This window comes from Centrocercus urophasianus, unplaced genomic scaffold (assembly GCF_019232065.1).
Source record: "Centrocercus urophasianus isolate 14NV4802_14NV808 unplaced genomic scaffold, USGS_Curo_1.0 seq_25, whole genome shotgun sequence".
NCBI classification, from domain to species: Eukaryota; Metazoa; Chordata; class Aves; order Galliformes; family Phasianidae; genus Centrocercus; species Centrocercus urophasianus.
The window spans coordinates 4,602,089-4,619,192 of NW_024884811.1; the positions used below are offsets into that span (position 1 = coordinate 4,602,089).

At 38.4% G+C, this 17,104-nt stretch overlaps 1 protein-coding gene across 1 annotated transcript; it reads left to right on the forward strand.

The window, feature by feature from the left end:
* Nucleotides 1-2,668: 2,668 nt before the first annotated feature.
* LOC122164184 (betaine--homocysteine S-methyltransferase 1) lies at nucleotides 2,669-15,260 on the forward strand (the record flags this gene model as incomplete). Its single annotated transcript, XM_042825993.1, has 7 exons — nucleotides 2,669-2,816; nucleotides 6,094-6,212; nucleotides 8,719-8,910; nucleotides 9,091-9,238; nucleotides 10,083-10,265; nucleotides 13,802-14,030; nucleotides 14,469-15,260. Coding segments are annotated over 7 exons (1,194 nt in total), but the record flags the coding sequence as incomplete, so codon positions are not given.
* Nucleotides 15,261-17,104: the final 1,844 nt, after the last annotated feature.

Below are 17,104 nucleotides of genomic sequence, written 5' to 3' on the forward strand. Positions count from 1 at the left end.
CGTGCTTCCGTGCTGCCGTGCTCTCAGGGCGCCTTTCCGCGCGCGGTGCTGTGCACCCCGCGGGAGGGACCCGCTGCTCCTGCGGGTGGGGCGCGGAGTGGGGCTGCGGTTAAAGTCAGGTGGTAACGACGCCTGCTGGGCGCAGAGCTTCTTAAAGAGATCGGGTGCTGTTGTGGGATAGTCGGGCGTATTAAATTGAAGTTGGTGCTGCCCCAGCCCCTAGAATTTTAGTTTTCTCGGAACGCACACGTTGCAGCCGCCAAATCCATTTAGCTTTACAGTATTTGATAAAAAAATTAAACAAGATTTGCAACACACTGAAATTCTGGATACTGTCAGCATGAACCTTCATTAGGTGGGATTTCTGCTTCCAGTCAACTCTATTTAAAAGTCCCAAACTGTTCTTCCCTTGATTGATAGGACTGAATACCAGCAGTGTAACATGAGTACCACCCCCAGTGTATGCATGCCCTTTGCACTCTCATTCAGCTGAAGAAATTAGTCAGTATGAAGTTATTCTGGCATCAGCTGTTCTGCCTGTTAAGACAGAACTTCTAGCAATGTGTGAATCAAACTCTGGCATATAGAAGTGCTGCTGCCTGTCACTGTTTGGCAGGGGCATGAAGCAACACATTCTTCCTTCTTGCTGTGACTGTGCTTTTAACAGTAGGACAGCTCTTAGAGGAGTTATCATTCATTTTTGTGTCTATGAACACATGTCTATGGCTACTTTCACATAAACTGGTTGTGAATGAGGGAGTCAGGGTAAGATCTGAGTTTTCAGACGCTTTCTTTCTCTTCACCAATGGAAAGGTAGGGCATAGGTAAAACAAGCAGACTGCTGACGTGGTTCAGTTACGCTCCTAAGCAAGCTGGAAATATCTTCATACAATCATTTGTTCTCTTTTGGTGAGTAGACAGACCACTTTGGTGAATGCATTAAGTGATGCAATGTCATTCATGGTGGCGAAAAGTGAAAAGATCTCTCAAAAGCCTGAGATTTTACATCTCTTTTTCCCTGTTACTTTATGCCAGATCTCTGTACTAGTGGATCACCACATGGTTTAGTTTTGATCTAGATTAGGCACGAATACACAGCTGCACAGGACAAAATGAGGACAAAATGCTGGTTGAACTAAAGGTATTTCATTCGGTGAGGACAAGTAACAATGGTGCATTGGGATAATAACCATCTGTACTAACCTGCAAAAAAGTGGTTTCCATTTTTGAACTAACCTGAGCTGATAATACAGCTGATAATACTGTTTTAACTTACATTGCTTCAGTGTGACAAAAGTGAAGATTATTTTAAAGTGATGTTTTAAAAAGCCATAACTGAAGGGAAACTTCTATCAGGTCCAAGAAATGACTTTTTAAAAGAAAAAAGCCAGTGTTGTAGTGTATTTAAATATAACATGTACATATGATGTCAACATGTATCTATTCCCTCATCTTCAATCAATCAGCAGCACCTGAAATTGCTTTTACCTCCAGGGTTTTTCCCTCTGTGGTCCTATTCCCTGCACATTAAAGTTCTGAAGCAGGCTTTGTTCAACCTTCCTTGGCAAGCAGGAGAGGGAAGGACTCAGTCATTAGTTCCTCAGCTGCTTTTCTTTAGCACCATTTGAGTTATTCAGTCTAACTGCAGTTTTCATGAAGCCTCCCAACACTTGGACGTACAACAGAGCTTCCATCTGTTGAGGTATGAGTGGTGGGCTTGCTGAAAGTTGCTCAGTTTTGTAGATACAGTATTGTAGACTGAATTTTGCCCGGGTCTTGCCAAATAAGGAGCTTGTGTAGTCTCTTAAATGCTAGAGTTAGTCAGGTTGCTGTTTTGGCAAGTCCACAGTGTGCAGTAGAATGTGATGCAAGATCTGCAAGCCAGTACTTGGCCAGGCTTATATCTGCACAGCAGCCCCATAACCTTACTGCCATGTCAGCCCCTGAACCAAAAATGCTGACTGTGTCAGCAGAGCTTTGAACCTTGGTGTGGTTGCACTCTGAAGATACTGGTACTGGACCTGTCTGAGATAAATGGTACTCCTTGTTGAGAGGATGTACTCTCATCCCACCTAAAGGGCAGCGATGAGAAGTTGTAGATGTTTGTCTTTCTGATATGTGTGATAGCATAAATGAATTAGCGGAGAAATTATCAAGATACACTCTGAGTACACAAATAACTCTCAACTCTGTCCATCAGGCTTTTCCTTTTCTTGCTCCCTCAGATTTCATTTGCTAAACCACTAAATGTGCCATCAAGAAAATACAGCCATAATTTTTTCTGTACCTTCTACATTTATTAATGTATTGTCTGCATTAGGGTAGTAATCTATTTGCAGCATGTAGTACTGTTCAGTGTAATGGCACAGAACATTCTGGAGAATTTTAACAGGACAATGAAGCAATGAATCAAATACATAAACTAATATATCTAATAAGGTGCAATCAACATATACTGTTTTCATGTGTTTCCCATAGAAAAAGAAGGCTTTTAAAACCGACTGTCTACTACTATTCTTTCAAGAGAATTTCAAGAAAGAAATAGATGACGTTTTATTATTATGGTAAAGGTGTTTCTGTAGCCCACAGATATTTCTGTCTTATCAAATACAGGATATGACAACAAGTCACATATGCCCATAAAACTGAAGATCTGTAATCATTAACCTCTCCTTTTCTTCAGGGTATTCTAGAGCGCTTGGATGCTGGAGAGATTGTGATTGGAGATGGGGGATTTGTCTTTGCCCTTGAAAAGAGGGGATACGTGAAAGCTGGACCTTGGACTCCCGAAGCAACAGTAGAACACCCAGAAGCAGGTCAGTTTTACCTGTAACGAAAGTAAAAGTTGTTGGAAAAATAATTAGTTTATAAAACTTGCAGCAAGTTTTTAAATGGAAATGTTGCTGTAGAATTAGACACTGTGAAGGACAGCTTAAGATCTGTAGACCTAAAGCTCAACTTACCCCATATTCTTTCTGTAACAGCGGCTAAAAGCAGCTGGTTGGAGAAGAATGAGTAGTACCTCATTATACATGATATAGTCATACCTCTCCAGAATGCTTCTTGTCTTCAATAATTTTTGAACCAGATATGGTATCTTTGTGTTCAGTAATATTCTCTCATGCACTTGTCTTGTCTGTCCTCGAGCCAGTATCAAATTTATCACTGACAGCATCTTGTGACAAAGAGTTCTACAGGTGACTCTCTGTTTTGTTGGGTTTGACCATTCTAGGATTTTTATATTGCTGTAAATCAATACTGTCTGTGTATTTTCTTTTTCATGAAAGTAGTGGCTTTAAATAAACAACCAAATGAGAATGGAGTATTTAATGTGTGTGCCTCCACTGTGAAAAGGGGAATGAGAACCCAACTGTTACAGTGAAATAAAATCATTTTCTCTGCCTGTCCTTTCTAATGGAGTAACTGCCAGCAGTGGAGGGGGACTAAATGAGCAATTACAGTGCCTTACAGCATAAGGATTGTAATGCATAAAGACTAGTTAGCATAAATAGTGCTAAAACAGATTCTGTTAGTCAGTGTGCATTTTGTTTACCTTTTTGTACAACACTTTTAATTCTAATTGTCACACCTGAGAAATAGCGTATATACTACTGAGCGATTCAATCTGGGAAGGGTTTTTTGGTTATGAGCTAACATCAGCTGGCTTAACCCAGACAGTGCTAATTGCCTTGCTGAGATTCTGCTTCATGCTGAATTCTTGTTCTCGGACTGTGCTTTAAAGGATTGGATGTGCCTTCAGTGGAATTTTGCTGTTTACTTTCTTTGACATGTTCTATGTAGAAAAATATTCTCATGGGTGAGTTAGCTGGGCTAAATGAGCACACAGGCCTGCTTTAAGTAACTGCCTAGTGGTCATTGGTTAGAGCTCAGCCATCTAAGCGTTACTGCTGATTTGCTGGTAGCTACCTATAGAACATACTGCTTATGTCTGTAATAGTTACAGCAGTTTAATAAACCTTTTTATAGGCGATTTATGAACATACACTCAACTGGGAATATGTTCATTTCTTGTAGTGTGGTGTGTTGCTTCCCCTCCATTACTGATTTTTGCTCCTGCGTGTTTAAGAGTCATGTTACTTGGAAAGCAGGTGTAAAGAGCACAAGGAGCAACTGGCTGGGCCAGCTGGTACAAAATCCATACAGCTAACAGCCCCCCTCCTCTTTGTAAGGGAAGAGGGAAAAGGGGGGTGGGGGAGGTTCTTAGAATGCAGCAAGGCATGTGCAAAAAAATCCAAAAACAAACAAACAAAAAAAGACAAGTTGAAAGCCATTCACTCTGTTACAAGAAAGAAGTTCTATGAGATTGACAACTGTCCTGAGCCAGACCAGGTATTTGAACTACTGCTCTGCATGGGGCAGTGTACATACGTACTTTCTCCATCTCCTGTTAGCGTAAGTCTGTCTATTGTTAAATATCCAACTTGTGGTGAATTGAAATCATTATGTAGCCCTACTCGTAGCTCTTAACCTCATTTGTCAAATGGTGGAGGAATCCATGGTTTGAGTAATATACTAGCAGTCACATAATGATTTACACGGTGGTTTGGGGTTTTCTGTTCGTGTCGTGCAGGCTGTTGCAGGCTTTAAAATAGTAACAGAATATTGTGGGTATAATAACATCTGCCTGGGATTGAATGAGATTCAGACTGATACTTTACTTATGAGGCCATTTTTTCTCTCCAAATGTGGACAGAGACTCCTGAGTGGGTCTGTGTAAGTAACAGTTTGAAATAAGTTTCTTACTGTTTCGTTTGTTTATCTATATCACTGTCCTTATTCACCCAAAGCCCAAGACTTTTTCCAGGAATGCAGTAATTTTAAATGAAACCAAACTAACACTGTGGGTAAATAAAGCTTGTTTGTTATGGAAGTCAGTGCATTTGTAGAAAATATTTGTAGAATTTTTTCAGTTTTTCCCATTTCCTGGCTAGTTTTCGCCAGTGTTTTCTACTCTTCCTCATGGAAAAATAAAAAACAAAACCAAAAACCACTTTGGACCACTAGAAACATACAGAAACATCTATTTTTTCTGTGATTAACGCTCTACTTTAATGCTATAGAAAGCAGAATTCTCTCAGAAATATTAAAGTTTTGAATTAATGTAGAAGTTGTAAAAACTGAAATCTGATCCTGATAGCTTAGGCAGATTCCAGGGACTTTTTGATCTGTAGCCCTGCAACAATCTGTGTTTCTGAATAGGTCTTTTTGACTGCAGGGTAAACAGGCACTGTATTAAGTCACACCGCAGTTGGCCAAGACTGTTACTGAAAATGAAATACTGCACCAGCAGAGAAAAGCAAGCAACATGACACTATTCCTTCACTGAAAGCAGATGTGTTCGTGTGATTGATACAAGGAACTTCTGTTTGAGCTTCCCTGTTGTAGAATGCTGTATCTGCTGTAGCTGAAGGCAGTAGCTTCATTATGACACAGTCACACACTTTGCTAATGACACAGATTGTCTGTGGGCAAGGAGGTAGGAGAAACCAGGACATCAGGAAAACTTCCCCAAACATTTGCCATAGAAACGTCAGTGTTCTCTTGTTTGTTTACAATATCTAGAGGTTAATTGATTTCTTGTATGCGCTGTAAGCTGTTGAACCTCTTAATGCAGTCATGATCTGGAAGCTGAGAAACTGGCTCTTTCTTTCATGTGATGTTCTTTTTGCTTGTTATTCCTTGTCATTCTTTCACAGGCTTTTGCTGTGGTTTTTTTTTTTTACTTTCCGTTCCTGAACTATGATGCATTTCTGTTATGTGAAACTGGGAGATGTGAAGGAGTGCAGAAAGCAGGAGATAGTTGAAGTGCAAGACAAAACTGGATCTGCTGATAGAAAACTGAATAGAAATCCTCCTTTATTTATAGCAGGGAATAACTACGTTTTCTACCTAATGTTTAAGACTGAGAGGGGGGAAAGAAGAAATTCTGCATATACTACTATTGCTACTTTCTCACAGGCTTTACTAGTAAATACTATATCACTTATGTCAAAGTAACATTACTTCAGTAAGCATTTAATTTTAGGATACCAACAGTAATAACTGTACCAAGCATCTCTTGTCTTTTTTTAGTTCGTCAGCTTCACAGGGAATTCCTCAGGGCTGGATCCAATGTTCTTCAAACATTCACCTTTTATGCCAGTGAGGACAAACTGGAGAACAGAGGCAACTATGTAGCTGAGAAAATAACTGTGAGTAGAATAAAACTTTGATGGAGATATGAAGTAAGTGGATTCAATTTAAATGTTCCTTGGAGTGATTTTTTTGGTTATATTTGAGGAACGAAAATGAGATGATGCAGAGTTTGGAACAATAAGAAGGACATGGTTAAAGGAGAACAAAATTACAAAATGGGACTAGAGGATACCCGCATCTTATTTTTCTTGTCGAAGAGACTAGCTTACTGGAATTTTGATACAAAGAGTATGGGGAAAAATCATTTGCACAGAGAGCAAAATCATTTGGGCATGCAGAGGGGAAGAAATACTTTAACACTCACTGAAACAAATCAACTGCTGAAATGGTGAAGAATTCTAGAAATTAGCAGCCGGTTTAAAAGTATTGAATGTTTTTTCTAAGGTCATTTCTTTAATAAAGTAATAACTAAAAATTCAAGGTTTGCTCTGTGGCCAGTATTCCCATCTTCATGTATGAGGGTAATCTGGAACGGCAACAGAAGTACAATGGTGGTGTTTTCTCACTCTGTGCACTAATGACATGGATGCTGAGTGGCTTTACTAACTGTAGGCCTCAGCTCACCTGGGGCTTTGGTCATAAACATTTCTAGATAGTTCCTTTGAGACCGGAAGATTTGCCAGTGTGTTTTCCCTGATCCCTTCTCCTTTGGTCATGTTGTCTGCTTTAGCCTCTGGAAAATAGATAAGATACTGTTGGGGGAAGAAGATATTGCAGGGCCAGAAACTGGACATTAGTGGAACACTTGTAGCTTAAAATTGGGAGGTCACTTTTACCCTGAAACCGTTGTATGGGTCAGGCTGAGCTATTACAGCATTGTTTTCAAATCACATTGTTTGACATCAGCTCTCATCTATGTGGGCAACCTGTTAAATAAAAGAAACATCTGAGAGCCTAGTTCTTGTACTGCTTTCCTGTTAATAAGAGAATTGGAGCCACTTTCTATGTAAATGATTCTGAGTAGAATTAATCAGAATTTTTCATATTCTAAGGAGGGGAAGGGAGAAACACTGATCATAAGTACTGAGGTACTGTACACAGTTTAGAAGATACTGGTGTGGGAGTGATTCAGAAGATGCTGGTTCTTTTTAATTAAGTGTAGTCAGAACAAACATTTTAATGAGTACTTTCTCATTTTTCTTATATCCATTTAGAATATGGCCACATTTACCCTACATTTTTATTAAATCATTCAGACCAGCCAACTGAGTGCATGCATATCACGGGTGTTTCTATGTATTCATTCATATGCTATCAATAATGCTTTATTGCTGCTTGTGGCGTTGCAGTTCGGAAATGTTCCTGTCACTACAGCTGAAATCCCAACTCAAGGGCATTTAAAAAAAAAACAACCACATTCTCTCTATTCCCCAGAAGCTGTTCAATGTGTGAAACATCAGTCATAATGTTGTATGACCAAATTTACTTTGAATGTAAAGGTACTGCATTCCACAAATGCAACGTTTAAAATCTATTCTAGAAGCACAGTGCCTGTGGAACAAGCCATGCTGCAGCACCTGCTGCCATGCAAAATGATAGGAGGGAAGAGCACCAGTGCAGCAAATGCTTTGCAGCAAAGTTTTTAAGACTCACTGCTTATTCTAGAATCAGGTTCTCTGGGCTTGGCTTAGTGTGTGGCTCCAGATCCTGGAATTACTAAATGTGAGTGCCAGTGCAAATGGAAGTCACTTTGTCAGGAACAATGTTAAAAAACAACTTGATCTTCTGGGGCATCCATGAAACACTTCAGCTGTGAGAAGACTGAAGTTTCTGAATAAACCATGAGCCAGAAACAGACCTGCTCTAACCAGTGCTTGCTATCTATCCTGAATGCTTCCTTTCCAAAAATCTTCTTCCTCAACTTAGTGTCTTTTTCACAAGCTGTTCTGGACACCTCTGAGTACAATCAGAATGTCTTCAGTCTAGGTAATTAATTATATACAGTGCTAAGTTTCGCCTTAATGTTCTTAAATTGGCCATGCTAATATGTGATAATGAATTATATCTTTTTTTTTAAAGATAAAGTCATAAATAGATCTATATAAACATATTATATTTTGATGAATTTCAAAATACTAAGATAAATTAAAAATAGAATGAAAAATCAGCTGAGATAACTATGTAATTTTCTTCCACCCACAAAAATGTACACTTAAATTCTTATCATTTTCTGAAAGAATGAAGATAATTGTACTAAATATCAAATATTTATTTGCTTTTTATAGCTTTAATTGTTTAAACTGTGTTAAAAATAGTATGCTTTTTATTAGTATTTGATAGTATGATGTAATAGCTTAGAGGTGACAAGAAATTTGTTTCCTAACATTTGTTACTTTTTTGAAAGTTTGTCGATCTTTCTGATCAATGTCATTTAAAAACACATTTAAATTATAAATGAATATGAAGAAATTACTATGGATTTTGACTTGTATCTGTTTTGTGCTCTAAAGCTTCATGCTTATCTCTGATGGGGTAAAACTAACGTAATCTGTATTCATGCAGTGCCAGAAAGTGAATGAAGCTGCTTGTGACATTGCCAGAGAAGTGGCCAGTGAAGGCGATGCTGTAGTAGCTGGAGGAGTTAGTCAGACACCATCATACTTAAGCTGCAAGGACAAAACAGAGGTTAAAGCAGTCTTTCGAAAGCAGCTTGATATCTTCATGCAGAAGAATGTGGACTTCCTCATTGCAGAGGTACATTTGTAGTTAAAAATAAATGCATTCAACAGATATTATTTTTTAATGGTATGGTCAGTGAACTCAACAGAGCTTTGTTAGAGTATGTTATTGTGTTGCTTATGAATTTGGCATCTGAATTAATGTTTATGCTTCATCTCCGATAAATGAAACTAGTTCTGTTTTAATAACTTGCAGTATTTTGAACATGTTGAAGAAGCTGTCTGGGCAGTTGAAGTCCTAAAAGAGTCTGGCAAGCCAGTTGCAGCTACAATGTGCATTGGTCCAGAAGGAGACATGCATGGTGTGCCTCCTGGACAGTGTGCTGTCCAACTGGTGAAGGCTGGTAAGAAACTGTTTTAAACTGCTTTTAAAAGTATGGGACAAAACACATTTCTTAGGCATTCAGATACAGATTCAGAAGGGGTATGTGAAGGAGATGATAACTTCCTGATTATGTCTTTAAAAAGAACTTTTGTTTAGTTTTCTGTAGGAAGTCTTGTAGCAAGAAAACGCAGAATACTGCAGCTAAGAAATCATATTAACCAAGATTGGGAATGGTAGTCACAGGTAGCTAATGCTGAGTAGAGGAAAATTCTAAACAAATTCCTTTTTGGTTACAGAGACAGCCCTAAATCCCAGGCTCAAAATTATGAAACATAAGCAACATTTGATTCTGTGTTTTAAAAACTTTCTGGAGTATGGTTCAAATCCAGGATGAGAAACAGTGAGGGGAAAAAAAAAAAAATTGTCTTTTTGTCTAACAAAAGCTTTATTTTCTGCAGGACAAGTAGAATCATAGAATGGTTTGGCTTGGAAGGACAGAAGGAATAGTGGCATAACGGATGATACAAGGGCTTCGTTATATCTGTCCTGAACTGCTCTTTTCCTTTGGAGTTAGAGTTAAAATTCCAAGGCAGAACCTGCATTAGAAAGCTGTTAGATAATTGCCTATGTGACGGTGGATGCTTTTCATCTTGGTACTTCATCTGGAAGGTTAAGAGGAGAGCAGCTGAAATGCAGATAGTATGATCTGCCACATGAGAGCTGAGACTGACTCCAGCTCAGTTGCCTTTTCATAGGGCTGGTGTGCAGATGGACTGATTTGCTTCTGGAGTGCTGTGTCTAAAAACATTCACTGCCTATTTCTTGGGAATATGTGACTTAAACAGTTATTGTCCTTCTCATAGGTGCTTCTATTGTTGGAGTTAACTGCCATTTTGACCCAGATACTGCACTGGAAACTGTGAAACTGATGAAAGAGGGCTTGCAAGCTGCTAAGCTGAAAGCTCACCTGATGTCTCAACCACTTGCTTTCCATACACCTGACTGTGGGAAGCAGGGGTTTATTGATCTTCCTGAATTTCCCTTTGGTAAGACATGCTTTTTGTTACATACTTCCTTCTTTCCTGTTTTTTATCAAAACCAAAGCTGTAAGATGTCCTTTTAAACAATAGGATGAGTCCCCACTATCCTGTCTGGCATTCTGCATAGAGGGTTTGCAGTGTAATATCAGATTAAAGTTCATCCGCATAGCAGGAGATTTCAGTAGTACTACAGCCTGTTACTGAAAATGAAATTTTGATGGAAATTGTTAAAACGCTATGACCTGAACTCAATTAAATGTATAGTTCTTCCTCATGCTGAAGAACCTTGTTCAAGACCACCGTGGAACAGTAAAGAAATAAGTAAGTACAAATAGACTTAAAAAAACACAGAGTTTAAAATACCTTTGGACTGGAACTCACCAATATTTCGGGTTTTGAACGCAGTAATCAAGGTGCAGCCTCACTAGTGCTGAGTACAGAGGAATGATCATTTCCCTGCTCCCTGCTGCTTTTTTTCTCATAGAAGGCAGAATGCTGTTGACCTTCTTGGCCACCTGGGCACATTGCTGGCTCATGTTCAGCCAAGCGTTGACCACTACCCCCAGGTCTGTTTCCTTTACACAGTAATCCAGCCATTCTGTCGCAAGCCTGTAGCTATGAGTGGGATCGCTGTGACCAAAGTGCAGCACTTGGTCTTGCTGAACCTCATTCCATCAGCCTCAGCCCATTTATCTAACCTGTCCGGATCCTTCTATAGGGCCTTCATACTTCTAGGCAGATCGACCCTTCCTGCCTACTTGGTGTTATCTGCAAACTCATCCAGGTCATCATTAAATATATTGGATAAAGATACAGGACAGGCTCTGATACCAACCCCTGGGGAACACCGTTCATGACTGGTTGCCAGCTGGATTTAACTCCATTCACCACCAGTGTTCAGTCTCTTAAGTGTCACAGTCTTATGTAAGATTAGAGGGAAACCAGAAGTATTATGTTCTTTGATGTTGCTAACAAATGGATAAGCAATTTGGAGACGTTTCATCACTTGTGCTCAGGAGAAATTAATTTCATGAAATCTGAAAGACTCAGCCACTTTGTATGTACAAGGTTTTTGTATTTTGTGGCTTATTTACACATGGGGTGTAAAAGATCACACTCTCCTAAGATGAGAGGACTAAATCAACCAAAATACTGTTAAATTGATTTGAGAAATGTCTCTGTTTTCAGTTATCATACACTCTTCTTTTCAAGTTCAGTCTATAACATAAGGTAATAAAACAACTGAATTTGTAGGAAGAAAAAATGAAGTAGGTGCAATTTTCAGGAATTTTTTTTTTTTTTTTTTCCTTTTTTTATTTTTTGTAATTGCTTTTTTTAAATAAAGGAAAACTGGAAGCATGAGCACAAGGCATTCATTAGGCAATAAAAGCATGATGGTGTTCTGAAAATATTCGGGAATACTGAAGTGCCAGGAACTCATTTTTGCTATTCATTCCTTCGTACGGCTTCTCTGATTGCAAGCAAAAAGATAAAACAGACCCAGAAAATAGTCAAGTTATTAGAAGGATTCACTGCTCGATTTCTTGTGGTTCTTGGCTTGAACGTGGCATGGAGTCCACGTGAGACCTTAGTTTTCAGAAATACCATGACTCGATTGCAGAAGCTTCGTGCCATGAGTATCTTTCAGTCCAGAAGGAGAAACTGATCACTTGATGGCAGATAAGCAGTTTGGTTACTAAAATGACTTAGTTAACTTTTTAATGTGAAAGTGTGCAGAAGAGGCACTTAGATATTTGAAATGTATAAGGCCAACAAAACCTCATACTGGCAAACTCCAGCAACAGCTGTCAAAAATGTTTATCAACCATTAAAACTTTTTCCAGTTTTGTGTCTGCCCTTCTATGTAATCACCAGTAAGGCAAGGACAGTGTTTTAGAAAGAAGCGTGCTGGTCAGTCAAAGCATTCTCAATTGTTTCAAGAGTGAATGCATGGAAGGGCTAAATCTAGGAGCCAATTACAATCTTATCAATGAAAGCATCAATCTTTTTGTACTATAAATGACCAAATAGTTAAGCTATAGGTAATTAATCTGAGTAAAGATAAGAAAATAAGTGCTGTAGAAAGTCATGCATTGGAAATAGAATATTAGATAACTTTGGAGAGGAGAAATAAGAAAAGACAGCAACAACAACAAAAAGAAATCAAAGGAAACGCATGATTTAAGTGGCAACATTTCATTGAATGCTTCTTTTTTTAATCATCGTGTTTCCCCATGTGTGGCCAGTTGACACAGTGAGATCAATGCTTGTTTCTTTAGAGAGGTATGGCTGGTGCATAAGGACTGGTTGTGATGAGTAGATGATCAAGAAATCAAGACAACACCCTCTACCATTCCCCAGAAGTTCAGTTGTTTATACATGCATCAGTTGAGTGAAAGATACTGCATTCTTAAATTCATCACTTCGTATTGATTTTTGCATTTGCTTTTGAGTAATGTATGAGAGATGAGGAAATTGTGAAGTGGTTCTTCTGATGCTTTCTCTTACATCTACAGGATTGTACATCAACTTACTATATTTGAACAGCATTTTAAGATAGCGTTGTTTTTCCCTCTGAGATGAGCCACTTTATTTTCTTTTGACCAGTTTCATTGTGACCAATAATTTTCTTTTGAGGAACATTTCTGCTTTTTGTTTAAGCCTGTCTCTTTAGCAACTCATTAGACTGTAAGTTCTCCTCATGCTTGTTAATCTTCTACAGAGGTGCATAAAGGAGCAGGAGGACGTTCTGTATTACAATTTCTCCAAATTTCTTTTGCAGTCCTTCGTTCTTTCTTTCTAGTTTTCCACTTCTTGTGCCTCCTTCCTACCTTGTGCTTTTTCTTGTTCTTCACATTTTCTATTGCTTTTCTTCCACAAGTGTTTCCTCAACTTTGTTGTCCATCCAGTCAGCTCATTATGATCTACGGTAGGAAGAATGACTCAGCACAACCAAGGGAACACCCTTCTTTTGAGCATTCTGCACTCAGAACTTTCCAGAAGGAAGGAAGGGACATGAAGCAGTGGATGGGAATATAACTAAGTAAGGGATGGGCTAGCAAACAGCTGGCTGCCAATAGCTAGTCATGGAAAAAAGTTCAGTAAGTGCTCTTGATTAATAAAGAGCAGGCGTATTGCAGTTGCAGGAAAGCCAGCATCATCTCCTTTACAGATTAGAATAAGATTTCCCAGCTATTTGCTGCACATTGTGAGTGTAACATGGAAAACAGTCCAGTATTCCAGCAAAGAACTCTAGCAGAATGGCAAGTGTGTGGCTGAGGGCTTGATCACTCTCATTGGATATTGGTTGCTGTTTTGCTAGGTGAAAGAAGCTTAAGACAAGCATAGTTCAGAAGCACATAGTAGAATCTAAAAGCTAGCTTTAGGAAACTTTGTCTCATTAATTCTAGCTTAGACAGCTGAAATATCTGTATTTACCATCAGTTTTCCAAACAGCGTGCAAGTTTCAATAAGTTTTTTTCTCACTAAAAATCTGCTGAAGTGGAGTGCTGTGGAAGACCAAGGTATGAATGTCTTTGCAGGTTTGGAACCAAGAATCATCACTAGATGGGATGTTCAAAAATATGCAAGAAAGGCTTATGACTTAGGAATCCGCTATATTGGAGGCTGCTGTGGATTTGAGCCATACCACATCCGAGCAATAGCTGAAGAGCTGGCTCCTGAAAGAGGATTTTTGCCAGAAGCTTCTGAGAAACATGGTAGCTGGGGCAATAGCCTGAGCATGCATACTAAACCCTGGGTCAGAGCAAGGTATGTATATCTGAACTGGAAGGCACAACAAAGCAATCCTTGCAAAGGCTTATATTGGTCCATAAAGCAGACAGAATTCAGAGATCTTAAGTTTTCTACATGTTAATAATTTTGAGGAATTAAATCTGATCTGGGAGCAGTGAAAGAGATGCAGAGGCAGTAGGAGAGCTGCAAAAGTTGATAAAAAATTAATGTGAAAGTAATTCATGAAAGTTAAAATGGGCACCTGACAGACAACTGACAGCTTACTGTGCTCTTTTTGAGGATGTAAAGATTCTTTTGAAAAGTGCAGCATTTCTTTGTATAGTTCTGTTCATCTTTCTGTATCTAAACATAAAGTCTGATTTTGCAAGTCAGAGGATCCTTTGTAATGGCCGCAATATCTTCAGTATTGTGAAGTGCTGAAACAAACGCTGTATTTGCTTTTCTTTGTTTTAGAGCAAGAAAAGAATACTGGGAGAACCTGAAGCCTGCTTCAGGCAGGCCATATTGTCCTTCAATGTCAAAGCCAGATGGCTGGGGAGTGACCAAAGGAGCCAGGGAGCTGATGCAGCAGAAAGAAGCAACAACTGAACAGCAGCTGAAGGAGCTTTTCCAGAAACAGAAATTCTAATCAGCTGCAATTGTCTGAATGTTAGGATGTTAGAACATCTCATCCTTTGAGAGAAAACTTGTGAAGATTAATGCCCTATTAATTTGTTCAATTAACGTGTAATGAAAGAGGCAAAGAAAATGTGATTACAAATGAAATATGAGAAGCATTGATAATAAAATCTTTCCCAAATAGTTTGGGAAGAGGTTTGGATTCTTATAATTGATCTTCTGTTAGTTAGCTAGATGCCATTTACTAGGTAGACACAGATCACATGGAAGTAGTATAAGTAATACTAGGCTCAACTGACCTGTGCATAGACCAGAAAACATCTATAAACACTATGTTAGTACTCTTGAGTCTGTTAATACTCTTGAGTCTGCTTTAGTTTAGAAATCTGTGAGAGCAGCTCAGACCTCAGGACTTGTTGAGGGCCAGCTTCAGGCATGAACAATCTGCCAGTGCTTCAGGCTCAGTTAATTATAGTAAATTCATGTACTTCAAGAGCGTAGAAGTAAACTGGAAATTCCAGTGTGACACCAGTCACATACACCCGATTTGCTGCTTGGAAGATTGAGAAGCTTAAGAGATTATTGTGATAGATAGAAAATACTGAATAAATTAAAAATATCACGGAATTGTATTGTATTATCTTGACACTTCAAATCATATGAGCTCTGAGTAGCGTACCTCAAGTAAACTACTGTAATTTTCCAAATGATCCAACTGATTTCTATATATTCCACTTGAAAAAAAGTGCTTATCTCAGACAAGATCTTAAAAACTGAAGCTTCCTAAATATAACTCATGTATATATGAATAGTAAAATATTCCATGATTAATCCACCTAGTTAAAAAAAAAAAATCAAGGAAATTTGAACACTGGAGGGTTTCCTTAGGAAAGGTATTGTTATACTTGGAAAACATTACACATGATGGACAGGCTTCCACAGCTTATTTTTGTGAAATACTATGCCATTTAGATTTCTATCTTGAATCTCATTCCCACCCATTCTGCATTGAAGTCAACACCTCTGCAAAGATATGCTTGAAGTTGCAGTTTTGAAAGCCTTAGTTGGACTGTTTATTATGTATCAGCTTTTTTCATTATTTCTATGTCCATGCTGTTATTCTCAGTTCAGGAAATATTTGAGCACTTAAATGGGAAAGTTGAGGTATAACTTGAAGGCATTCAAGGCCAGGCTGGATGTGGCTCTGGGCAGCCTTGTCTAGTGGTTGGAGACCCTGCTCACAGTAAGGGAATTGAAACTAGATGATCATGACAGTGCTTTTCAACCCAGGCCATTCACTGATTCTGTGGTACACTCTTCAGTCTGTTACCAGCATAGAGATTTTTGAGAAAGCCACCTTCCTTCACCATGCCTTCAACAGACTAAAATAATTTCTAGTTAGAAATTATGCCTGAGTGCCAAAAGCACACAAATTAAAAAAAAAAAAAAAGAGTATCTTTAAAGGTAGATTATTTGAAAAGCATCTGTTTAGATATAAACACATTACATTAAACTTCCTTTCTTCCTAAATCCTTCTCGCAGTTCCTCCTGCAAAAAGCAGAATAACACAAAATCTGTGAAATAATCCACTCTGGTTATTACCAAAATGTTTTCAGTGTTAAAGATGTATTCATGTGAAGTGAATTAAAATACAGTTGCTAAAAAAGTGCTTTGAGCAATCATTACCAGCTTAGGGACTCCTGGACTGATTTTTTAAAAACTGTCCCAACATGCAAAAATTCCTACTGAAGTTAAGAAAGTTAAGAAAGCCAGCTTAAAAAGAACAAAATTTAACAGTGAAGAGAAGCACTGAGGAGATTTAAAACCACCCAAAATGAAATTGTGCCCAAGGGGGAAGATGCACAATCCTTGTTTGATTGTTGCTCAGCCAGTGAGATGAAAATTAATTGAGAGGGTGATTTACTGATCACTTCAGAGTCCCAAACTCTTCAGGAAAACAAAACAAAACAAAAAAAATCAGCCAACAAGATAGCATAAATAAAATCAGCCAACAAAGTCTTAATTCCCACCTCTTTCTCATGGTCTATTAAGTGACTTGTTAAGGCAACAAGGCACAGACTGACAGCACAAATCTAGGAAATTTGTTTCCTCAGAAAGTCTATTTGAAAATTTAGATAACTGAAAGTGAAGGGGTCTTTCGAAGGTCTTGGCCTCTAGTTAGTACCCTGAGGCAGGATCAGTTCTTCATGGGAGACATTTTTTTACACTGATTGTAAACACACGTAATGATGGAGATTCTACGCCATACCCACCAATCCTCTTACTTCCTTTATCTTAACAAACTGTTCTTAATTTGAATACTCCTTGATGTAATTTGAATGTATTTTGGTGGAGTTTGAATCCATTATTTCCAGCTCATTACATACAGAAATAATTTATTCCATTTGTCTTTGCTGATGCCTTTTATACATTTGAACATTAACATGCATTCCCTGTTTCTTTTCCCTGAC